The sequence below is a fragment of the Hermetia illucens genome, chromosome 1, assembly GCF_905115235.1.
Source record: "Hermetia illucens chromosome 1, iHerIll2.2.curated.20191125, whole genome shotgun sequence".
NCBI classification, from domain to species: Eukaryota; Metazoa; Arthropoda; class Insecta; order Diptera; family Stratiomyidae; genus Hermetia; species Hermetia illucens.
Genome location: NC_051849.1, coordinates 70,528,243 through 70,554,663, shown reverse-complemented (window position 1 = coordinate 70,554,663; position 26,421 = coordinate 70,528,243). Strand labels below are relative to the sequence as shown.

Sequence of the window (26,421 nt, the reverse complement as noted above, 5' to 3'; positions counted from 1 at the left end):
AATAATATATAATGGAATAATTGATATATAATCAAAATAAAACAAGTCGGGAAACCGGAAGCTGGACGCTTCAGGTACTTCATAGTCATAGTCATTAATTCATAGTCCTGAATTTGCAAAGAAGCAACACCTTTGACGTATTATAACTTTATTAGTGATAGTGCGATTTCCACCAAACTTGGCGAGATCATGCTCCATGTTATACCCTATATTCTTGCGTAGTGCTAGCATAAACTTAAAGGGGTTTTGCAGCTAATTACTAAAAATTATAGTAACATAGTATTATTAACTTTATTTGTATAGATATCAGTATGGAAGGTATTTCGGAGGCCAGGCACCATATAGTGGCAGCCTCCTAATTTTTTCCGATTTTTCGGTTGGGTAGTTTCTGAGAATGGAAATTTTTTGTAAAGAACTGGATAAAGATACAAATACGAATTTTTTTCACCATATATTTACTAACGTCTTGAGCGTCCGCAGAAATTTTTCCAGGACAATGGCATAGTTCAATTGAAATATAGATCAATTTATACACCCATCTCCAAAAAAAAAGTGTTTTTCTGTTGCTACGCTAGAGGACGCTGCGATCATTTTAACAAAAAACGTAAACGACATTTTAACGTGCAGACTTAACTACAGTCCGCAAACTAGGATTATTAAAATTTGAAAAGCTAAATTTTTGGTGCCGTGATGGCGTTTTATGAATAAAGAAAAGCACTGAATGAATCGCAATTATCCTAGTTTGCGGACCGTAGAAATATGTTCTGAATAAATCCTGAAAATTTCAAAGAATTTTCAATATGCAATTTCGAGAAAAACACATTTAAAAAGTAGAATGTGATTTTTAGCCATAAAATCTTATCTGATCTGCTATAACATACCTAGTCCATAAACCTGAGGTTTCTTGAAGAAACACATGTACAGCCTTGGCTTCAATACTTGTCCTTTTAGGGAAGTCATTCGAACGTCATTCGGAGCGATAAATACGCGCCTTATTACGGCGGTTGACATAAATCTGGCATGTGACTTATTACGTATTTAACACTATAATTTCCGAACGGCTCCGAATATCAAAAAATCACTTTGCCAATATATTCTACACTATATCTAGATACAATTGATGCAAAGAAAAATTCGATTCCGCGGATCCGACACACGAGATGACCACCTTAATTAAACCTTAATATTAATAGTAATTTCTGCATCGTCAACAATAATGATTCTATTAGAAAACGCTATAACTTTTGCAAATGGCGCCAATTGCAAATTTTTTGATATTTGCGAAGTAAACAAACGCACAATACAAATCGACAGGCCATGAATCGATTTACTTAGCAGGAACGCGCAATAATTATTTCCATTTTTTGGGCAACAATTCATCGGTTGTGTTGGCGCAGCATAAATTCCGTCGGAGATTTCCTGGCCGTCGGACACCAACCAGAAAAACAATGCCGCGTTTGGCCACTCACCTTGAAGAGACTGGGACAACACGAGATATTTCCAAGGCTGGCCGGCCCAGGAACACTTGTTCCACGGGGATATCGCTGCTGTTGCCCAAGATGCCGAAGTGGAGCCCGGAACATCGACCAGACGACGTGGCTCGCATTTAGGCATTAGCCGGCGGTCCTTATCCACAATTTTGTTGGAAGTTTTGAAGATGTTCCCTTTCAATGTGCGGACAGTGCATCAGCTGTTAGCTGTTGACCGCCAAATGCATCTAACCTAAACTCAAGCCATCCTGGTGGTCCCAAGAGGATGGTGCAACGGCGAGCACTCCTCAAGTTACAAACAATAATCTGAAGGAAATATTTCAGTGTCACTTAATCTCTCGTTTTGGTGATTTGCACTGGCCGGCCAGATCACCCAATGTAACCATCCCACACTTCCTTTTACAAGGTTTTTTGAAGCCGCGGACTTTCGTCAACAAGTATCAGACTCCTGATGCCCTTGTGGAGAATATTCGCCAGTTCTGGCAAGAGTAATGGAAAATGCCATAAAACGGGACGATATGGTCATCAACTCTGGCGGCTTACACTTGGCCCATATTATTTTCTCGACTTGATGGAATTAATTCTAATCGATTGAATAAATAAATTTCACAAGGAGAGCCAAAGTTTCTCATCAAAAAAATACAGCAAAAGAACATCGAGTGATTACAATTGCCCCACCTGGTATTAGCACCTCGGGATTCGACGGAAAGGATACCCACTTTCATTACAGAATTTTGTAGACTTTCACTGAAGGTAAATTGTCCGTTTGAAGGCGGTAGCCATATCATTAATCAAACACAAGACTCATTAGAGAAGAACTAATTATGAGTTATGATTAATATGATTTAACAATAAGTTAATCAGAACCTATCGAAGGGTGTGATGAAAAGCTAAGATAAAGCTGGGCCGACTTTTGACAAATAAAGGATTGAAACACTTAAAACATGGTAAATTTAAAACAAAGTTTACCACTGGGTAATATCATGATTCGGTTTTGTACTGGACGCGGAGACTAGTTCAAGCAAACTATGTATGTGACTATACTGAATAACCTCGCCATATACTACAATTATAATTGAAAACTTCACTCTAAATGAATTAGTTGCTCAAAAAGTAATTTGAACCATTGAATTTGGTTTTCATTTACTCTTTTCAAGTGCCAAATGCATGCTTCTGGAGCACACTGTTCCCACGTGATTTCAACCCATCTATTCAGCTACAGGACTATGTGTCTCCCCTTTTCCTTGCCTTTTTCAGTTTATGAGGAATGCACTACAATCGTATTCAGGTTGCATGCATCCTACCGGTAACTGCACTGCTGCGCTTAGTCTCTACTCACTTTCTCTTAGCCCTTATCCTCTTTTTGCTTCAAAACATTTTTCACTCCTTTTTTCCAAACATCTCATTCCAATTTCGGTACAAAGGACATGAAAATAAAAACTCGTTATGCGGTAAAAAGGGATAACCTTCAAAGTTGAAATTTTTAACTTAACCCTTGGTGTACCGATGAAATTTTCTCCGTTCCGCCAACGTTGTCATACTCCAATGACTCCACACAGTTTATTCTTTTCCACACTTCTCCGAAAAGAACTATTCCAGAATCTGATTTCAACATGTAATAAAAGGTGCTGTGGCAAACCCAGGCTTTGAAATGTTCATACTTAGTCACTCCTGGTGGAAGCTTTTGTTCGGTTGGAATTCTATTTCAATGATAAATCGCAATGGTGCTCAGAATGTCAAAAAATACTCTAGAAAACCTGAGTAATGGTAGAAAAACTGGAACACCACACACATACATAGAGTTAAGAGTTACATATGATACCCTCAAAGGCTAACTAACTGACGGGAACAACATGAATGCGAAATTTCAGGTGGAATTAAAAGCGCATATCAAGGTGGAAAAAATGTTAAGCGTTATACAATAGCTTTTTTGGTGAATGTTCACTTGAAAATACGTCGTTTCGGGTAGCAAATAGTCTGCCAGTTATTTCATATGAAAAAGGATCAGTAGATTCTAGAAATTTTATCATGTGGACATTTCGGATTCTTTTGGAATTGCACTTGTCCGGTAAAATTTTTTATTGTTGTATAAACACATTTTTAATATGACTGCATGAACAAATCTCTTCCTTTAATATGGACACATAAAAGCATTTAATATGAAAAATTGTTAAGCTTTTTTTTGATAGTTTGACCAACATAACCAATGGTGGTCAAAGTTATTATGGGCTCCGTTATGAAACTTCCGAGAAAAGCTGTAGATGAGTAGCTTTGTTACCAAACCCGAATTTCAACCTTGACTTAATGTCCACTGGAAGTCGTCACAAGCCGCAAACAACCAAGGGTGAAAGGTGAGTTTCCCACATATCAAAACTGAAATAATAATGGAAGTGGCCCTCCAGGTTGCAGGTTTCGGAACGATGAGTTTACAACGCATCTGCATCTCCACAAACTGAACACTATCTACAGCAATAGTATGCAAAGCCCCCTACTTAGTTGATACTACGGAAAAGGTCCCACAAACGAACAACTACTCTTCGATCCTGAAATGTTAGAACACTTAACAGAATTGGTGCTGTTAAAAACCTCACCTACCTCAGCAGACCAGCATTTACAGACTGAAAATATACCTAGCAGCCGAGGAAATTGATTGGCAGCGAGTTTGCCGATATTCATAATTTTCAAAAGTGGGAAGTTATCACAAAAATAGAACTTTGAACTCACCATCATAGTGGAAAAGAATTCAAACAAGGTATCTTCGACTTCAAGTCCACGAATCGTATCAAAACGGTCTTAAGTCGGTATAGGAGGATGCTGAGCGGAAGCCAACCTGTTTTCTGCCCATTAAATTTTCCAGGCTTTCGCTGAGGTGTTGCATGAATATTTTAGATAGTATTTCTCCAGCAGGAGGAAGGACGCAATTATTCCAATTGTTGCGCTGAAGACCTTTCCTTCCATTCATTAGGAAGACCACAAAATTTACAAATAAATGCAAGTATGTAAAGATTGCAGAAACTGAATGGAATGGACTCCATATCCAACATGTGGATGTTACGATGGTTTTTCATATCATCTACAAAAAACGGAACTTCGCTAGATTTTATGCGACTCAGAATGGTGGTGAAGAGTTACTTGCAAGTATCAGCCCTCTTCAATCCGCCTCCAAGTTTCCGCAGCCAGTCAGGTATAGTAACGATTTTTTTTGGGACGTAGTTAACAGCTTCATTCGCATCAGAGATAAATGCACTAATAGCGATTATCTGACCATCATCATTCTTTCGCCAGTTGCATAGAGTTTTTTCTCCTTCCACGATCCACCTTGTCGTGTTGAAGGAGCTCAGTAAGGAGGATTCTCCGGTGAACCAGAGGTGGGTCCCTATTGGGATCCAATTCTTAACGTACGAGCCGAAGCAGTCCTCGTCTGTCACCACTTCTGATCGGCTCCACCTGCTGAGGCTAAAGTGTTACCTACGGGTAAGTATCTGTCTTCAGGTAGCAGCCAGCAAACGGCCTTCGGGCAAAACACTGCTTCCGGGCAAAAAGCCTTCTTAGAAACCGCCTTCGGGCAAACCGCCTCCGGGCAAACCGCCTCCGAGCAAACTGCCTTCGGGGAACCGCCTCCAGGCAAAACACAACCCTCGAGTTGTTCCAATGTTAAAGGGAAAGGATCGTCAGTGGAACCTGCGGCTAATGGCAGATCAAAGCGGCAACGGTCTTCCGATCTTATCCCTGACCTGATCCCAACTCTTCACCTCAACTGACTGCAAAGAAGGCTCGGTCAGCCACGGCCAAGGCTATCGAAGTCGACGACGGGACGGGTCTTGTATGACAACACCAATACATCCGGTTACGATACAGTGCAGTACGAACAACTTAGGGGAAAATCCGTCCTAGCTGTAAGGACTGCATCCCCGCAAGGGATTATATTACGAATTGGGTCGGTAGGTGTATACCGTAAAATTTTACGGATAAATTTTGCCGAGCAAAGCACGTCCTTCAAAGATGTGTGGGAGGGTGCGCGACTGACCCTAAAACGGACCTCCGAGATACTATCGCTTAAAAAGTACCTTCTCTGGCTTCTAGAAACGGAGCTCAACTTGCAGATAGATAGACATACTATTGGTATTAAATTGTTTAACGGAAGTGTGAGGAACTCATCAACGTATGTAGAACCCACCTCGTTCTAGTTTGAAAAAGGAAAGGATTCTGAGGATCAAGACTAACAAGATAAAAAGCCAGAGAATTATTTAACGTAGGACGATCACAAGTGCGCAATTTACACTCCAGTTGTAAGCATAAATATTGGCCGACTGAGGTGACATCAGATGTCATTTGTTTGTAGATAATCAAAGTGATTACGAAAGAATACTTCTATGATGCTGGCTGGTAAAATAGTTAGGGGAAAAGATCGACTTCTCAACATGACTAATGGAAAACGAATTAGTCAGGATTCGAAAAGTGTATAGCGTTTGCATAAATGGCCCAAGGAGGAAAGAGGACGAAACTACTAACAATGAAAATATATGACAGATTGAAGACGCGTTCCTATTCATCATGGACAAAGTAGAGGATATGTTGATTGCGCTGAGGATAGCTATTTTGGTGCTCCATGCTCTAAAAACAAGGTTCTCTGCGGCATGTGCTCTGCATAGCCCATATTGAGAAAAGTTACTTTGGCAGCGGTGCTCTAAGAAATGCAAAATCCAGCGGGATTGAATTATTTTTGGTACGGAACTCATAAGTTTGTTTAAAAGAAGTTAAAACTAGTGTTTATAGAGTTACTTGTTGCAGAGAAAATACATATGTAAGTATATTATTCATTCGCAGTGATAGGTAAGACTGAGAACCTCCATGCCCACTCAAGAACTAGGTAATGAAATAGCCAGTCACACCATGCTTCCGATTCAGCTACGCACCTAAGTTGCCAATGAGCCGCGCAGTCCATCTGCCTCTAGTTTCATTTTGCCAACAGAGTTGCCACTCGTCTAGGGTGCGTTACCGTTCTTGACGAGCAATCAGCTCCCTTAGCGCACCTCCCTCGCGCTTGTATATGGGTTGACGCTCCTTAACAAGAAGAGCAACGGGGATTACTCCCGCGATCACCATCACGACCGGTTCAGAGACAATGCGGTACGGAGACGCCACTTGCAAAGCTCCCCGTTTCTGCACTTGCGCGAGAAGTTGACGATATACCTCTTTGCTAAGAGCGTAAGCCCATACCTCTGCGCCGTAGAGCAAGACAGACTGCGTTGAACTCATCAGGAGACGTCGCCTGCTAGACATAGGACCCCAAAGTTTGCCATTAGTCTACAAACGCTGAAATTCCAGCTGCAGCCTTGTTCGTTGTAGTCATGATTTGCTTAAAGAGCTCATCTTTGATTGAAGAGTCAGCCCGAGGTACCTTACTGCTGATTGACTCGGTTATCGACCCGCCGAATGATATAGGACGCAGGTTTGGAATTCTCTTTTTAGTCAGGATGACTACTTCCGTTTTTTCCAGTGCAATGTTGCAACCATGAGTAGTCATCCGTCATGCGTCTAGCAACAAGCACTGCGACATCATCTGTATAACCGACCAGGCGCGACTCTTCTGGCATGACGAGTTTAAGTAGACTGTCATAAGTAGAGTTCCAGAGGTTCGGCCCTAGAATGGATCCCTGTGCTACCCCCCGATGTGACCTCCATCTTCCTCTGGCCTTCTAGCATTTCATACAGCAGGGAGCGGTTCCTCAGATAGTCCCTCAATATCCTAGAGCTTCATAAAAGGAAAAATTGTTGCATAGCCTTTTTTCGGGGGGAATTTTCGGGCCATAGAAGCGTTTTCTAACGTCGCTCACTTCCTTCAAAATATTGGCGTTGTCCAACGACAAATGGTGTCCGTGCTCTATTATATGTGTGGCAACCGCAGACGTTATGTGCGGGCCATTCTTATTTTTAGAGGATTCGGCATCCTTTATGTGTTCTAACACCCTGATGTGGACTAGCCGTTTTGTTTGCCCTAAATAAATCTTGTCGCAGTCTGGGCAGGAAATCTAATAAATACCGCTTTTTTCAATACACCCTTTTTTGTCCTTGACTGATTGTAACCGGGTCCTAAATAGGTATCGTCTGCTGATCGAGATGACCCGGAATCCACGTTTGTGTAGCCGCCTTTTGATGTTTTGCGTCTGACCCGAGTATGCTAATGTTATCCATTGCCTCTTGGAAAAGTGTCGAAACTTGTTGTATTGAGACCTGGTGTAGTTGCGTGTAGTGATTAAGTTTTCGACGAAGTTCCTGTTGTATCCGTTTTTCTTGGCTGTTTCAAGGATGTAGTTCATTTCTTTATTTCTTCTCTCCTCGTTGAGCGGTGTTGTGACCATGTGACCAAGTTGTATGCCGCCATTTTACCATCTTATGGTGGAAATTGTGGTTCGAGATGTATTTGATGGTTGGTTGTGTCTGGGTCGGTTTCCTGTAGATGTCGAATTCAAAATCCCCTCTTTCCTGGATTATTTTGAAGTTCTGGGACGGTATCTCCACTTCCTTTTCGAACTGCATGGTGAACTCGATGTACTCCCAGTTGAGTTTCTCGAGGATCATTCCCGTTTTTTCCCTTGCTTGATTGCTAATAAATCGTCCACATATGTTATCTGATCCGTGGTAATTTTCCGACAGTATCTATTATTTTTCTTTCTGGGTGCTTTGATCTCTTCACATAAATTAGCCAATTAGAAAAATACCATATTACATTTTTGAAATGAAACATAAAGCATAAAGCACACTTAAAGGTATATTGTATCAAGAATATTCTTGAAGGAACAGTTCCCTGGTATCTCTCACGTAAAGATGTAATGCATTTGGATCAATCATAAACCTGAATTCGAGGATTTGTAAAATTATATGAAATGGGTGCACCGGTGCACCGCGATCTTTCCTCAAAATTAGACCAGACCTATTTATCTGCAATGGTTTTGCTCAATATGTATAACAACTTGAAGAGGAATATGACCTACAGAATCCTTTAAAAGAGGGAGCGGATCATTCCATATTATAACAATATTTGAATAGATCTTGATCACCTAAAGAGTGATAGATGAAATTTTCTGCTTAACATTTTTGCAGAATCCCATTACCGCTCCACTTAATCAGGGACGTTGGTCACTTTCCTCCAACTATTAATATTTCGACACAGCTTAACAGAACAAGTTTACGACCGTGAAAAATGGTAAACCCAATATACACGTGTTAACTGCGCTAACGAACGGAACAAAGGCTAACGAACAAGTAGAAATATAGTTACTTTGCTACTTAGAGCCAATTAATCAAAAGTCTCTGCCCCCCATGTAATTTGAACGGCAACCTTCGATTGCAAGAGTTTAATCCTATAACCACCAAGACAGCCGGATACTTTAGTCAGTATGGCCGGGTAATAACTGGATCACTTAGGGAATAACTGGAATAAATCTCAAGCGTGCTGAAAGTATTCATTTTTAATTCAGAAAGGTCGAGCCTCGCTAAAATAGTGGCTACTCTTTGAGTTGGGAATTAGGAACTAATTCAAAGTATGTCCTGTTTGTCGTAAAAAGCGGGAAAAAGGAATTGAAATGTCTTGACTAGCAAACCAACAAACTTCGAAATTAGCGTCATCTACGCGCAAAATGTACTTTCACGTATAGATAAAGATATTGAAAGTCCACAGAAGGCTCGGGCTCTCCAACTAGAGCGAAAATTTCCAACATATAGGCTCTCAATTTCAAAGTTAAGCAAAGAGGATAGCGAGAAGAACACACCTTTCCCTCTTTAGTCACTGTGCTATTGTGCTCCGTAAAGTTTATCGGATGCAGGCATGAATTTCATGTCGGGCTAATGCTAACGACACTCAAAAAGCGCGGTATTATACATAAATTTCACTACGAAAATACTTCTAATACAGTTAAAAAGGAATATCCTATTCCTACTAAATGTCATGAATGATCTAAATGTCGAAGTGGGCTCTGCCAATCTCAAATGATGAAGAGATACGGTCGACCACTTGTGCAAATCAATCGCAGACGATAGGAATAGAGAAACCCGTCTGAGCAAGTCCAGCTATTGGACAACAGAAACGTGAAGGGTGGATTGATTAACGCTCAAATCTAAGAGGTTTAGAGATCACTGTGAGAGATGCAAAATACAGTTCGGACACTTCTGCAAAGTCCGCAAAGCAGGGTAACGTATATCATGTTAAAATTAAATTCATTGAGCTTAGCACATCAACCAATCCACAACCTCCAACCTCCTAGGCGAATGCTCCAAGGCTTAATTAGGGCGATCAGACCCGAGTCTGCACGTGGACTCATCTGAAGTGGCTTCGGTCACGAAACCTCACCAGGGGTATACTGGTACCATGGGCATCGGGGTAGCCCCTGGACTCATATACTTCGGAAGAATTCCTGTCGTATATGAGTACAGCTCGGTTGTTTGCAGTTGGCCCCGTTGTAGGAGCTTCATGGGGGCTGTTGGTGATGCTCAAGCGAGAAGAGACCTTCGGGCCTCGACATGGTGTTGCGTTTCAACACGGGAACCGTAATCCTTAGTTCGGTAGATATTTAGGTAGGTCTTCCATCCACCAGTATGAATGTTAAGCCATGTACTAGCATAAACTGGTACCGTTGTTGCTTGTCACAGCGGGGCTCTGATTGTGGTCCCAAAATCAATCCGTGTCTTAAGAAAACCATAAAATTAATTCCCCACGACAGGTACCTACGTTAAAACTCCTAGGACTTAACCTCCTGTAAAAGCAAAAATAAAGGCCATGAAGCAAGCGACGAAGTTTGCCCGAAATTGAGGCGCACACTGACAAACTTTATCAATGAACCAGCTTAATAGTCAGTAACAAGAAGTCAAAGTGTCAGTTTTTAGCAGGCATGTCACGTATTCTGTCCAAGAACACCTCCGTCACATAATAATAATCGTTGGCGCGACAATCCAATTGAATCAGGGTGTTGAAGTATGTTAGAGCACTTCATTAAACACCGTAACGGTACACTATAGGATTACAGTACCTGTAGTCAATGTGGTCAGCATTGCGCTCGCCCGAGATTATTACCTAATTTGACTCAGTTGACTGGTATCCAACATCCAATCACGATAACAAATCCCTCTTCCAGCAGTGGGATTTGAACCGCGACCTTTCACTACGACACTCCGGTGGTGTGCACCGTCACAATTCGATTTAAAACGCGGCTGACATCAATACCTACGAGTGAAGATCCCTAGTTCTCTCCCTCGGTCTTCCATTGGAGATGCATTATCCCCAACGTACACTGGTTAATTCTAAGAGTAGATTTTTTAAAGTACCACCATTTGTTAGTCGATTGTCAAGTAGACAACGAAAAAACAACAAGGGCACTATATATATAGCCTTATATTACGACAACAGGACGTGACCACGTAATGGTGACTACTGAGAACGGAAAAACTTCGCGTAATGTAAGCAGAAATTGAGACTTTGTTGGCGCAGACCATTTGTGGACTTTAAACAGTCAGTCGGCTAGTCCAGTGCATCTTGTTCCCAACAAAGACAGAGCCTGGCGTCCTTGCGGTGACTATCAACGGTTGAATAAAGTTGCTGTTGCGGGCAAGTATCCAATCATGCACAGGATTTCAAGAGCAGGTTTGTAAAATTTTCACGATGCTGGATTTAGCTCAAGCGTATTATCAAAGACCAAGAGGCCCACGAAAGCAAGCCAAAATCAGCGGTGATCATCCCGTTAGGCTTATTTTAGTTCAAGATTATGATCTTTGGATTGATGAATACAGTGCCGACGTTTCATCGCAACATCGACACCGCCTTTAGGAGATTACAGTGCTATTTGTCGTTCATCGACAATATTTTAACAACTTCAGAAACACCGGATGAACACGAGCAGCACCAATGTGCGGTGTTCGAAAAGCTTTTGAACTTTGAATTGCAGATATTGTGTGAGCAAATTCGTTTTCGAGACAGCAGTTTTTATATCATTGGAATACAAAATTGATGCAAAGGGATCACGACTTCTTCCAGATAAATTAACCAACGTCAATCAACCAAGAGATTAAGAGATGCTTGCGCATAAGAAAACTTCTATAGGTCTCACCTGCCAAACGATGATTGCGTGCGTCGTCACACAACCTTTTGGTGGGACCAGAAAGAAGGACCCCAATCAATAGACGCGAGACGTTTGAAGTGGCGGACAGTACGGCTAGACTTATTGAATTTTTTTGCGGCAAGTATTCCTTGTTTCCTCCGTCTTTATTATCTTTCATGATATTTTCCGGTTCATTATCGCTCACTGTTTTCCTTGATATGTTATATGCTTTGATATAAATATTTTCATTCCGTTCATTGCGTTAAATAGAGTTCTAAAAATACAGCTACTTCAATACCAAAATCAAACTGAGGTTGGTCCGCACTAATATTCCTTTGGCGAAGTTATGCAAGAACAACTTAGCTGATCACCTGCCTCCGTTTTCTGATAGGAGTACTCTGGGTCGACAGAAACATTGGCCTATGCAACACATACCAGTAGAAGTATTAATTAAGAGGCGGCCATTCGAAAAACGTCCACCTCCATTTCTGGGTGTGTCATGCTTCCAATCTTAGCCTATTGGTCGCCCGAGAAATACGATGTGCAAAGCAGTGAAGAAATCTAGGATTGACTGGAAGTTCTAGGAAGATTTGAAACACATTGGCAATAACCGACAGCAATGACCTTTTAAGGTTTTGTGTAAGGGAGGGGGGGGGGGGGGGGGGGGGTCCCCATACATGCAAAGGAGGGTGTAAATTTTTTTTTCATCAAATATAGTCATGTGGGGTATCAAATGAAAGGTCTCGGTTAGTACTTTTCGAAGCCGGTTTTAGTTTTGATATTTGTTGAAAAGGTGGGGAGTGCGGGGGGTTGAAAGTGGTCATTTTTTTAACGAACCCATTCTCAGAAACTACCCAACCAAAAAATCTGAAAAAAAACAGAGGATTGCCACTATATGGTGGCTAGGCTCCGAAATACTCTTCATACCGATACCTGTTCAAATAAAGTTAATAATAGTACATTACTAGAATTTTTAGTAAATGACAGGAAAACCCCCCTTAAGTTCACTCTAGAATCACAAAGTTTTGCAGCAATGGAGGCTACAGCATAGAACATGACCCTGCCAAATTTGGTGAAAATTTCACAATTACTAGCAAAGTTATACTAGGTCAAAACCGTCGCTTCTCTGCAAATTCAAGACTATGAATGTCAATATTACTTGAAAGTGGAAATTTTCACATAATATATGCATATTTTACGTGCTATATGCTAATGAGACAAATGCACACTCAAATCTCTTTATAAAGGAAATACACAAAACCTTTCATACCTGAAGCGCTGAGCTTCCGGTTTCCCGGCTTGTTTTTTTTTTTTAATTTACTGCGGACCTCAGATGGGGAAGGCTCACCACCTATGTCAAGTCAAGGAGGATTTGGCCCGTTAAACAAAACCCGATCGAGAGCTTGTGTACCAGGTGCGTATAAAAGCATACAAGATTAGACCGCCGTAATCTTGTATGCTTTTATACGCATCTGGTACACAAGCCTTTAGGGTTCCATGCCGCCAGACTCAGCATACCCTACAATTCGCATTGTTGAAGCTGCGGACAAGAGTGAGAAACACTCAAGCACTTGCTTTGCGATTGCCCAGCTGTAACTAGATTCAATCTATGGACACTAGGTAAATTATTCTTTGAGGACCTCAGAGAGATCTCTGACTGCAGGCTTAGAGAGCGGCTTTCTTCTTGAATGCTGTTGTGCTTATGGGAGTTTTTGGCATCAAAGTGTCAGGCGGGCATCACACAAAATCAGCGATTGGCAGAAGAGAGAAGCAATGTCGAAGTACACTTAACGATGTTAACTACTTACAGCACTAAGGTTTTTCGTACTGTTTGAAACAGTTCCTCTACTATTCACTCTGCAATGATCTATATTTTCACTTTTTTACTTGACTTGAAACCCTTATGGTAAAATTCGGAAAATCAGAGTGAAAATGTATTTCCCGTGCTCTTATCTTTGATTAAAACTCTTAGGGTTTACCCAAATACTTTTCAGTGAAAACAAAAGGGTTGCCTTTGTATAGCACTGCGTAGTGAACATATAACATAGTGGAAAATACGAAGAAAATAGTTGATGGTAGTAACGGAACTGAGGTTATAAATGCAAGAAAAATGAATTGCCAAAATTTATGGAGAAAATATATGAAAAGTAGTATATATGGAATGAATGGCTACACCGCATTTATATCCTTTGAGTTGATACTAAGAATGTATTAACTGCAACACTTGATTACCATAATGAACACATACATGAAAATAGAACTGAAGAGCTTTTGGATATTACATGGCGATAGAAAGTATCTCGCTTGCAACAATATCTCCAAAATACACTCATATTGCACCTTTAAATATCAAATGAAGACTGCAGTCACCTCAAATAATTGAAAACTAAATCTCTGTATGGAACACAATTTCCATATCTAATATGTTAATGCAGTAGTATCCTAACGTTGGTGAAAGGATATTAAAAATGTATCATGCCAAAGCGCTCTCCACATTTCTCTATTCTAAGGATAACAAACAAGCCAGGCATCCAGGATCTTTCCCTAATCTGGCGTATAAACGGTTGTTTCGCTTCCGACATTATCATAGACAAAACGAAACAAAATCTACATTGCAAAGTAACATGAAGGACGGGAACGAACGTGGTAAATAATATGTTTGCCAGGACTAACGGATGATCACGTACTCGTTGGGGGTGGATGAATGGATGCAAACGTACATATGAACTCACATTTGTTGTCTATTTATGTCCTCTACATAGTTATGTATGTATTTACCAAGCGCTCACTTATTCATGAAAACTACCCCGCAACTTAGAACACATACTGTCAATATCAATTATTCATTGAAATGGTTTATTTACCGAGTAGTTATAGACTGCAGGTTTAAAACCGGCAAGGACTCTCGTTATCATTTTATCAAATAAAATATTCGTTGTGATGACGTGAAAAGCTTCATATTTTACGGCATGAGAAATATTTTTCTATTCAGCTTTACTGAATAACACACCGACATATTACATACGAATGTAGCTTCACTAAAAAAGGACATAAAAACAACAACAACAACATTTTCATGAGCACAATGCTTACATACGTATTTACAAAAATTTACTTTATTGGAACTGGACCAATCAGAGTTACATTATTCTATGTCGAATTTAAAGGGGATTCCCATACATGCAAAACGGGGTGTAATTTTCTTTTCACCTAATATAGTTATGTGAGGTATCAAATGAATAGTGCCAATTAGAACTTTCTGAAGGCGGTCTTAGTTTTGACATTTTTTGGAAAGGTAGGGAGTGAGGGGTGTTGAAAGTGGTAATTTCTTTAACGGACCCGTCCTCAGAAACTGCCAAATCGAAAAATCTGAAAAAAAATCAAGAGGCTGCCACTATATGGTGCCTAGGCTCCGAAATACGCTCCATACCGATATCTGTTCAAATAAAGTTAATAATAGTATAATACTATAATTTTCAGTTATTAGCTGCAAATCCTCCTTAAGTTCGTTCTAGCACCACGAAATGCCGTAATGTAGGCTATGATATAGAGCATGATCCTACCAAATTTGGTGAAATTCGCACTATTACTAGCAAAGTTATAATAGGTCAAAATTGTCACTTCTTCGCAAATTCAAGACTTTGAGTGCCAATATCATTTGCAAGTGAATGTTCTTACGTAATATATGCATATATTACGTATTATGTACTAATGAGACAAATGTACACTCGAATGCCTTTATAAAAGAAATTGTAATGATAATTATGGAATAAGGAGATCAAGTCGATCCCTTGAGTGGCCGATAACGACCTAGAGGGCAGAGCTATCCCAAAAAGCTAAACAATTTGGCAAAATTTGACCGTGAAGGTCCGCCCACGAAGATTGCAGCTCTATCAAAGCTCTCGGTCGACACGTTCTTGCACGCCTCTGTGCTAGCCAGGCTCGGGAATGTGGGGGGGTCCTTTGAGCGCTTTGATCCCTCACGCTTCATTACTAAAAACAACGTGTCTTTACCGGTGCGTGGGTCCGCACCGGATTTTAAAATCGAATTTTACGTAAGAATTCGCGACGGCCTATCGAATAAAACCAGAACGCGAGCTAAATTGGAAAATAAATATAAAAAAAAACGGCTCGACCGCGCGCGTGGAGCCGTTTGTCTCCGGACCCGAGTGCCGCGATCAAGTAGTGGAAAATCCACGACGGATCACCTTCCCGATTGCCGTCCCTTCCGCCTCAGATCTTGAACGAGGCGCGGCCGGTGAGGTTCCCACCCTTCCTCGACATCCTCCGGCCAGTTATTCTTTTAGAGGATGTCCCTTATGTAAGAATCCCGTGGGAGTAAGGAGGAACTAAGGGGAGGAAGTCCTCAAACTACCTTTGATTATTCACACATTAATGTACTTTTTCAAGCTTATGAACATAATACAAAGGAAAAAAAAATTATTACAACCAAAAAGAAATTAAAATAAAGTTAATTAAAATGTAAATTTAAGAAAAAGAAAATGAAAATAAAATAAGAGAAAAAAAAAGAAAAACAATAAATAACCAAAGTGTAAAATTTACCAACGAGAAGGGAAATAAACTAAAAATCAATAAAAAAAAAGAAAAGAAAAGAAAATAAACAAACCACTTACCCAAATGTCACTCCGAGCTCGGACCGATCCTTCGGGTACCTATTTCTTTTTTGTCTTTAAATTCAAATTATTTATAACTAAAAAATATATAGTCCTACAACAAAAAAAAACTAACGTTAGTTCACTTCTTCTCTATGATTTCGTTCGTCATGCTTTTATGAGGGATTGTTTATACACAACGCGCAAATTTCGACACTAGATTTCAGCAATTAGATATTAATTTCTTTCCGTTGCGATTTCGCCTATTTCAATTGTTTTTCTTCTTTTTGCTTTAAAACTCTGTACATTATTCAGGTGTTAACGATTAAACGATTTTAATCTATTCTCGGAATCTTCGTTTTAACTACACTTCAGTTAGCACAATGTGGGGTTAGTTTTCTCGGTCGGATTCTTTTATTTTGCTCGCGGAAATCTTCACACTTTAGGATGAATTATCCTCTTCTTTTTCCTCCGTCCTCACTCTTATCTTTCCTCTTCCTCGTTTTCTTTTTCCCCTCAGTCCTCGCTGCACCTTCCTTCGCTCAGTTCACCAGACCTCCTCAAGCCCAAAAGACTTTTTCCTCCGTCCTCACTCTTATCTTTCCTCTTCCTCGTTTTCTTTTTCCCCTCAGTCCTCGCTGCACCTTCCTTCGCTCAGTTCACCAGACCTCCTCAAGCCCAAAAGACTTTTTCCTCCGTCAAGACGCTCTCTGAACCGCTGCCCTCCAGCTCTCCAACCAAACTCCTCGTTTTTCCTTCCCGCCAAAAACCTTCTCCCAGCAACATTCTCGCTGCCTTTCTTCGTGCACCGCTTCTATTCCCGCTACATAGCCTTTCTCACTCGCTAGGCAATGTTGCGGCAACATGCGCATGCGCCTGCGGATGCGGCAAATCATTCCCCTCCTGTCAAGATCAATTCGCTTGAATACATTGAATAATGTGCAATCTGCGGCGAACTTTAAGGCAATTGCACACTATTAAATGCATTGTTTAAGCAAATTGATTAAGAAAGAGCCGAATGAAATTCCGCTCCCGTCGCGCAGCCGCGGTCACTACAAAATACACAAAACTTTTCATACTTAAAGCGTCCAGCTTCCGGTTTCCCCACTTGTTTCTCATGTGGTACTTCATATCCCACTTGTTTATTATTCAAAAGCCAACACTAAATTTCAACGAACATTTCGAGTGTGTAAGAAACTTAATAAATTATACGACTTTAGTCAACCCTGAATTCCCATGCAACAGCACCATCCCAGAAAATTATTTATCCTAGTAAACTTTCTTTTCGCTAGAGCTCTGCTGACCTCAATTTCCTTGATCATTCTGTTCCCATTCCGCCGCCACGTATTCAGTGCTCTTTCATAGAAATGGGGAATCTTTAGCATCCGAAAAAATAACGCAAGTAGTAATCATGCAATTGGTTCTGCTCTTCTTCCAATACCTTGTCGCAGTTGATCAACGCAGTAGTCGATTAACACCCCAAGACGTACCGTATCTCTCAACCAAGTAAGCATATTCTGTTCAAGTTAAAGATAACCCCTTTTGTTCCCTTGTAAACTGTGACCACACATCTGCTCCAATCACGCTTACTACGTTTGCCAGGAGGTAGTCTTTTGACAGTAATTTTCGCAGGCTCCGTGGGAATTCCCTTCCGCTTATTCGGGCTCTTATTAACAACATACAAAGCAGTACAAATAAAGCATAGAAATCGTATGTTTGCTGTTCCTATGCAACGCTTTAGCTTCCCCCACCAATCTCTTGAAATCTCTACACTCCTTCTTACTGTTCTGCGCCATGCGCTTTTGAGGTGGCCCACCCCCAATGCATGAAATGCAATCAGCAATATCCCTTCTTAATGTGTAACCTATCCACTGCCACCTTCACCTTCCGATTACTGTGGTTACGAATCCCAGACCTATGCCACAACCAAGTTCTTTGCTTAAGATAGTATCAGGCCAGCGAACTCCGATGATATGACGTAGACAAGTATTGACGAAAGCGTTTGGGTAACAGTGACGTTTACTTTCCATGTGCAACACAGAAAGAACACTAGCAAAGAAAAGTTTCAACGTGGTCTTGGTGTTGAGATAACTGAATTTCCCGATTTTAGACAAAGCAGTGAAAGTGGATCTAGCACAGTTAATGCGTTGGTAAACATCCGATTCGGCACCAACATCGACAGAAACCACGCTTCACAGATATACAACTTGCTTTGACCATTAATGCATGAACCAGTGAGAGAGCAAATAGATGTCATCAGCCTAGTCAAGGTATTTGAGGAAAGATGCCATAGTCCATCGAATTCCTTCTCTTCCTCCGGACAATGCATAATGAAGAACTTCACCAATAAACAAGTTGAAATAATATCGGTGTCAGCATGCAACCCACAAGATTTTACCTCAGTGCAGCACGTAACATTTTTCGTCATCATATATCGCTCTGATAATAACTATTATTTTCTGCGGAATACCTCTCATGGGTAGAGCAAACCAGATACACTGCCTGCCCTCTTTCGATCAAGCTTCCGAATGTTTTTTGATGCATTCCAGCATTTTTCTATAGCTATTACATTTGCGATGGCAGTAAGCACGCAGATAGGCGTCCAAATGTCACACGCGAAATGGTTTCCCTTCTGTGGAATCTTAACGAGCCACTCTCTGGCAAAGATCTCAGACTCGCAGGTTTCCGTACTAGTGCAGTAACTCCAGGTGCAGCCTGTATGCGACGGTGACTAGCTATTTCCATTCACAATAGGCGAGTCCTCATTGGATGTGATACGGTTAAGAACCGTGGTGAAGTGTTCTTTCCATCTGTTCAGTTGTACGTCTTCGTGGATGAAAAGTTAACCGTTGACATCCTTCACACGACTATCGACCGCATACAAGCTTTTTCGTGATACGGTATATGCTTCTGAAATCGTTGCGTTCTGCGACGGCTTCAGCTTCTCTGACCAGAGCAATAGCAAATTTTCTTTAGCCACAGCGCACAATATGTTCAATTTCCCGAAATTCCAGTCATTATCAAAGTTCGAGCGCGTCACGCCCACCATCACTCGCGACGATCAACAAAGCCTTCAACTTGAACTTCCGTTCATCGATCCGTTTCCACGATTCCACAGTCAGTCAGATCTTATAACGCCCTCTCAGAGCGTGGCCCACTACCTACGTAACATCCGAAAAAAGAGCATTTCTAATGGCGGGTCAATGGGTGATACCAGCCGTAGATATTGAGTATGGGAGATCGCAGCACTCCAACCCTCCTTGAAGCGGACGTAACACGCAAGCGAACGTAAGCGACCATCAGGTGGTGATCCCTTTCGAGGCCGATGCCAGCGCCTTTCTTGTTACACACATCCAGGTGTCGGTCAGTTGAAACCCTACCAACCTTACCGCTCAAAATATGTACCTTCAATGACAAAGCGGTGGAAACTGCAGAAATCCACAAACCTCTCACCATTATCGTTACAGTCGCCAAGACCGTGTTTCCTCATCATACATCTGATCGAAGGCTATCTTCCATAATCTGAACCGAAATCTTGCAGTTAGAAGTCTCTCAAAAGTCGGCTCCCAGGACAAGAGAGTGGCTTTTCAGAGTACAAAAGTACATTGCTGCAAGAAGGAAAAAAGTACTCTTCAGAGTCCCAGCATCTTACTTCGTTTAGGCCCAGGATGTCCAGCTTATATCATTCCCGCTCGAGTTGGGGAAAGCGAGCATTCTTAAGGCCATCGCTACCATTGCTGAGGAGCGTGCGCATTTCAGGAACTAATTATAGTCCGTTTTCTATAGTTAAAGGTCGTAACTATGAGCTCAGTCCCTATCCGAAGCGTTGTTGATATTTCGCTAACAATAAAGTTTCCAAATTTTTAAGTTGCTGGTCACAAATTTCTATTCCTTCCCCTATCCGAGAAACTATGCCAACAGGTATGATGGATACTAAATGTCGCAAAAATATGGAGCGGTTCGCCACATTATCAAAGGTTTTAGTGAAAATCCCAAATGTTTACCATTCAGAGAAACACAAAACAGCTACTCGGCCATATCACAAACAAGAGCAGACATCAGGAGTTCAAGAAGGCGATTTCAATTATTCGGGAACACAATTCCTGCAGCTGGGCTTGATCCATTAGCCGAAGAGCTCCTGCAAAATGTGTTTAAAAATCAAAATAATCTAATACGCTCCCAAATATCTGCACTAATCGAGACCTATAATTTGGTAGCCCACATAGCTATATTCGATGAAAAAACCGAATATGCCATGCCTATGGCGATCCCCCTTTAGTGTAACGTGGAACAATATTATTCATCGCATGTGCGGGGGTCCACAGTTCTAACTTTCCCCGCAAATTTTGTGTCAATAAATGTAACTATTTCTAAGAAAAGTGCTACCACTCGCTCAGACAGACAGACGACCAAAGGGAGAGATCTATAAACAGATAGTAAGAACATTGAAGACACTAGGGAAAGAGTGGATGCACTCATAGACGATCCCTGCCATCAAGGAGTGGTTGGAGAGTGGCACGGTGAGATCAACTATAATCTTACCCATATCGCCAATATTTGCACAGGTTTAAACTGGATAATTCACCCAATTGTCCAAACTGGGTAAGCGTCCCAGACGACCAAGAGCATCTATTCTTTCACTGTCAAAGATTTGTAGACGGAAGGAGGAACCTAGAGGAGGCTCTAGGAGAGGTGCTGGTACCATAAAATTTGATACCGAGAATGGTGGCATGTGAGGAAGATTGGGATGCTATCAGCTCCATGATTGCATCTATCCAGAGAAAACTGCGATATAGAGAAGAAACCAACAAAGTGCGTCTACTGACCCCGGTTATAGAGGAAAGAAGACCAAGCTAGAGTGAGCTAACTCCGCCCCGTGATGTAATATCTAGGGGGTGCTTTTACGGGGTAAAAATTCCACACACTGGTGTGTTCAGACCAGGGTCTTTTGAAGATTTCCACCTCTTCAAAAGAAAAAACAAACAGGCAGACAGTAAAATTTTAATTAAGGTTTGTTTTAAAGAAAGCTTAAAAAAAATGTATTTCAAATATCTTACACAAAAAAACATGGGCTATAGCAAGAATAGTGTCTATTAGCATCTTGGCGAGCGACCCCTCTATGACACACCATATGCAGTGAATGAATCACGTGCCTTACGGCAACTAGCGCAGACTTGTCAATGTCAATTCTGAATGATAAAAAAAATTATGATCCATTTCACAAAAAAGAGATGCTGGACCCGCAGAATGTTTTCAACTGGATTAAACGACACCATGGAGTTACCAACGCTGGCACTGTTGCCACGAGAATATCGTGAAACAAATGCTAGCTTTGGAAATGACTTTGAAAGCGTTGAAAAAAGTCACAAAGTCAATCGATAATGTTTCGAAGAAAGGAAAGCAAGAAAAGACAGAACGAGACTCAGTTAGTAGCTGATTTTCTCTTCCGATATAATATCGCAATTATGGACCCACGCGATAAGCGAGAGAGAAGAAAATGGTCTCAGTATACAAGAGTCTCACATAACCATATGACACGAACCATCGGTCGATTTTGAACCGTTCCACTGTCCAACGATTAAAGAACATTTTAATCTGGTTTTAATAGACGTGTAACGAAGTGAAACATGCAAAGTTGCCGATGATTCTATCCAAAGTACCAAAGGCATCAATAGTAGTCCAAACGAAGTCCCAACACAAAAAGGCAAAGGTAGGATCGAAGAGAGAAAACCCAGGCCTAGGGTAAGTACTCTACGCTCTCTATACACTATTATCTCCGGAATTTATATGTACCAGCTAATCAAAGCTGTTATTATCCGCTTTAGTAGTTCCCCCTCTTGCCTGACAAATGTCTGAAACAGTAAGAGAGTGCCTAATGGTTTACCAGTTTCAGGTAGAAGCTTCTACTACTTCTGGATTTACTCTGCACTGCATGTTCCAAACAACATCGTAGTGCAGGATTGTCTTTATTGTGAATCTGAATGGTCCTAATTAGGTTTTGCCATCCGGGCCCGAAGTTTTGCTTCTCTATATCCTACTTCAAATTTCCGGTAGCTCGTCTCTGATTGCATTGACTACTACTACATATTATTTACCATATCCCTTATGCTTCGTTCCTAGGGGAATAACTCTTGAGTGATACCAAAATGAATCCATATGACACGCCAGAGCCCCACCGCAAACTTATATACATTTCTGTTCGCTAACTTGAAGTTTGTTTAGCCTTCTTTGCAGACTGGACTTTTTTTTCTGCTCAGGCCCGCTTGCCGCCGCCTGGGCAATCCTTCAGTTCGAGGTGCCGCCTGAGCAATCGTTCGGTTCGAGGGCGTCCCGATCGAAAGTCAGACAGTTAACTATTCCACTGATAGTTTAATTTGCTGTTGGGGAATGTTTGCTTTTATTCAATAGAAAGCTATCAAGCATCTGATTTAACCGCACCTCTACAAAAGTTCATTGGTATATCGCTTCCGTTGGACCGCTTCACCCGTTTCGGGCCTTGCAAGATTTCCTATAGGCCCCCTTCCTAAATAGAATAAATTAACAGATGGACCCTGAGCCGATAATGATTTCTAAAACGCTAAGGCTGCAACGCTATTAATAGTCAGTCCCACCAGCGAACTACTACGTGCGCTACTAGCAATTTCAACTGCACAAAACCCTACAATGCGCAGTGAGTTTTATTAGGTCCCTGAAAGACTCTTGAAAGATTAACGTTGCGGCAGTTTTGAGCTTCTGACGCTAGCAGCTACTGTGTAAACCTTAATTTCCCTCATACAATATACAGTAGAGGTTGTACCATACTTCTTGGTAATATACCCTCAACCCCACAACTTCTGAATGTAACGAACCAAGCAATATGCTTTACGTACTTTCTCGAAAACGACTGTAAAGCGAACATCTGTGCCTAGATTAGATTGTTGTTCCTCTCTGTTATCACAGAATCTGTCAAATCTTGTTAAAGGACCTACTCTGGGGCCCGAGAATACTCTGGACTCGGGGGAATCACCCTTTTCGTCTGGGCATATAGAAAGTATTTAATAGATGCCTACACAAGATTGGCAAAGTACATAAATTAATTCAACTTTCAATCAGAGTATCGCAGAGTTTTGCATGCAATATTGTTAACTAACACTCGAGAAATATTCACCACATCCGCCCGTCTCTAAATAAGTCCAGATGTTCTGGAGTCTCAGTCGTTACGGCAGGACAATATGTATGTCGAAACCGCAATAAAAGTATCAGGGGAAGGAAATTGAAATGAAAGTTTATTTCTGAATATTAAACCCTCCGGGAATCACCACAAACATGAACTGACACTCAATTCAAATTAAAAGAAGTTATTTAAAATACGATAGATTTCGAGCGGTCTCATAAAAACACTCATGCGAGCGGCATAGATAATGCTCCTTAAATGAAAACAAACAATACCATACGGACGCCAACAGCGGTAGGCATTATTCCAAAGAAAATTACTTGGAAATGGTCCACCATAAAATAATCCACATGTTACCGGTATTTCACATCCATCTAACCAATGTGAAGATTGATGTGTATTAACGCAGAATTATATACATATGACGCAAGGAGTTTCGAGTTCATAAACCGCATATCCGTAAAAAAATTAAGGGGATGTCCACCGTTCCTCGTAAAATTGTGGGGGCCAAGAAATATTTATTGCATTTCCGCATCCATATGTACATATGTGTGTGAACTTCCAATCCATATTGCAAATTCGAGTTTTCAAAGTCATTCAATTTTATGAAAATATTGAAATATGATATTCACCTGCTTCCAATAGTGACGTGAAATTATCGTTGGATTCGCACAAATAAATATCCAAGAACGCCAGGGAGGCGGCTACAAGGAACCAAAGTCTGAACAGCTGCAACATATTGCCGGCAATCGACACACAGCTGAAGCTAAAATCAATTCAGGAACACTTCGATTCGAATTGGTATTCAATCACTATAACTGCGGTAATAAATAGCTGCACTAGCGATAAGTCACATCCTGCTTCGCGAGAAGAGAGTGTTCACACCCTGGGTATAAAATCACACCTCTCTTCATCAATCATCCTCGCCACACTACGACACTTTAAAACACTTTCGTGCAGGAGGAAAATCTTGAAAACATCCACTTTAAGGATATCGATTGTAGCACTCCTTTCACGCTATGCGGTAGCAATCGTCACAGACAAGGACACACACTACACTGAAGTTACACGGACGGGAGAAGTAGTTCATCTTAAGAAATGTTCACTCTGGCAAATCCAGAAAAGACCGGAAGGCGGGAATCCCTTCACCCACTCCACATTAAAACTCTAGAGTGCTTCATTCATGCTGGAATATGATTGCTGTAGAAAGGAGCCAAACGGATTCTTCATGTTTTCTTGAAAGTTTTTTAGGATTGCATAGAAAAACAGCGCCAAGTATTTCACAGTATCTAAATCACACTCACTGCACCTTTCTTCGACTTAAGTCTTGAACGATTGAATTGCCGGCACCAACTGGCATCCTGTAGCGGAGGTGATGTTGTTTTATATTGTCGAAATCAGGAGCAACTGCTTCTTGGCAGTGCAGACGAATTAATGCGCCTGCCCAGCGAAAAAGGACGGAATCCTCCGTCGTAACATAAATTAGAGAGAACCACACGAGAGGCAACATCCAGCGGAATTTCTTTTATAGCATGTCATCGGATTTACCACGAGGAATCCTTTCTCTGTATGTTAAGACTTAAATACCTGGATGCGCTTCGAAGAGTAACGTCAATTTAAGGTATCTTTTTGACACAGATATGTAGCGCTGCATGGCTCATCCAACGAGCAGTCTTCACTGACAACAGTAGGCAGTCAAGTGGTTTCGTCAGTGAACAAGGCAGAACAAGCCGTCACCAGTATCTCATAACGCAAATTGCAAAGTATCTAGATAATTGCAGTCCTTGGAAAATAGGTTTTAGGGTAAACATTATCTAAATTTCAATTCTATTTCGAAAGATAAAAGGATTATCGGTTCAAAATAGAAGCAAATCACAGCAACGATTTCATGCAAATTCCGCTGAATGTCTAGTCGAGTGTATCTCATCATTTAAGGAGCATTGGAATCAGGTTGTGAAGTGGAAAACATCTTACATATTGTTTCCTTATCGTAATAACGAATTTTACTATTGTATTCCTCAGGCTTATCGTCAATAACCGCCGAATCAAATCCCGGCGACAACATCTTTATTTTTTACTTTTATTTTTATTATCATTGTTATTGCGAGACGCACAAGCATGACATAGGGGACAGCGATGTGAGCGCAACACAAAAGGGATGGGAGCTTTCTTCTAGAAGGATAAGAAAGCACTACGCGAAGGAATTGAGTGGTGAAAGCAAAATCCGAATCCGTAATATACACGACGTTTGGTTGACACGAACGCTCCACAGAAACTGACTCGGCGTTTGTGAATGGAGGAAGTAGTAGTAATAGTATCGTGGGAAAGAGTCCTTACGTAAACAGGAAGAAATTGTAGTACTAGATGACAGCTTAAAGCAAGGAGCGCTTTATAGTGTGGATGAAATAGTGTTTCGGACTGAAGGAGGCAGTGTGAAAAAATTCTAAATTAAAAATTATATAATCTGACCCTACCCAATTATTTTAGGGAATACATTTTGAAGTAAAGGATAACTAACATGGAGTTTTGGACGACGCAATGACCGAGGTGATTAGGCGTCACTATAATTTGTGGATGTCTATATTTCACTTTGTACCCCTCTTACTGCTCTCTGTTTATTACTTGAATAAAATTGATTTTTAAGAAACAAATTAGACGTGTATTTTACTAACCACCTCCACAACCGCCTCTCCAATACCAAATTAAACTCAAATACTTAGAGGAAACTCAGACTCCCCGCGATTTGACAAAACTGCTAATCGGAATATCTTTCCACAAAATTTTCAAAAAAATTGCCAGAAACCGTGCGCGAATTTAGTCATCGTAGCTGCTATCGGTTGTGATTTCCAAACCTAGATAGGGAAAATTTTCAACGATCTCAAAGTTGTAGTCTCCTATTTTTATTCGTCCCGTTTTACCAGTATGGTTTCATGTTATTAGTTGGTTAGTTTTTAGTGCTGACGTCGCCACCACATATTTTGCCTTGCCTTCATTGATGTGCAGCAGATGTGAGATCTCGCGCCGCCTGCTCGATCTGGTTGAAGGCAGTTTGTACATCCTGGGCCGTTCTTCCC

At 41.0% G+C, this 26,421-nt stretch overlaps 1 protein-coding gene across 3 annotated transcripts in view; it reads right to left on the bottom strand.

Annotated features, from left to right (window-relative positions):
• LOC119649251 (locomotion-related protein Hikaru genki) overlaps nt 1-25,473 on the bottom strand; it is a 113,481-nt gene extending 88,008 nt beyond the window's left edge. For 2 of the 3 annotated variants that reach the window (XM_038051340.1, XM_038051322.1), the window contains exons 1-2: nt 25,322-25,473; nt 23,980-24,787 (exon numbers count right to left, since the gene is read on the bottom strand). In XM_038051340.1, coding sequence (XP_037907268.1) covers nt 23,980-24,085 — 106 coding nt within the window. In that variant the 5' untranslated portion in view covers nt 24,086-24,787; nt 25,322-25,473. The remainder of the gene's footprint in view (nt 1-23,979; nt 24,788-25,321) is intronic. The other variant, XM_038051332.1, reaches the window with a different exon arrangement.
• Nucleotides 25,474-26,421: the final 948 nt, after the last annotated feature.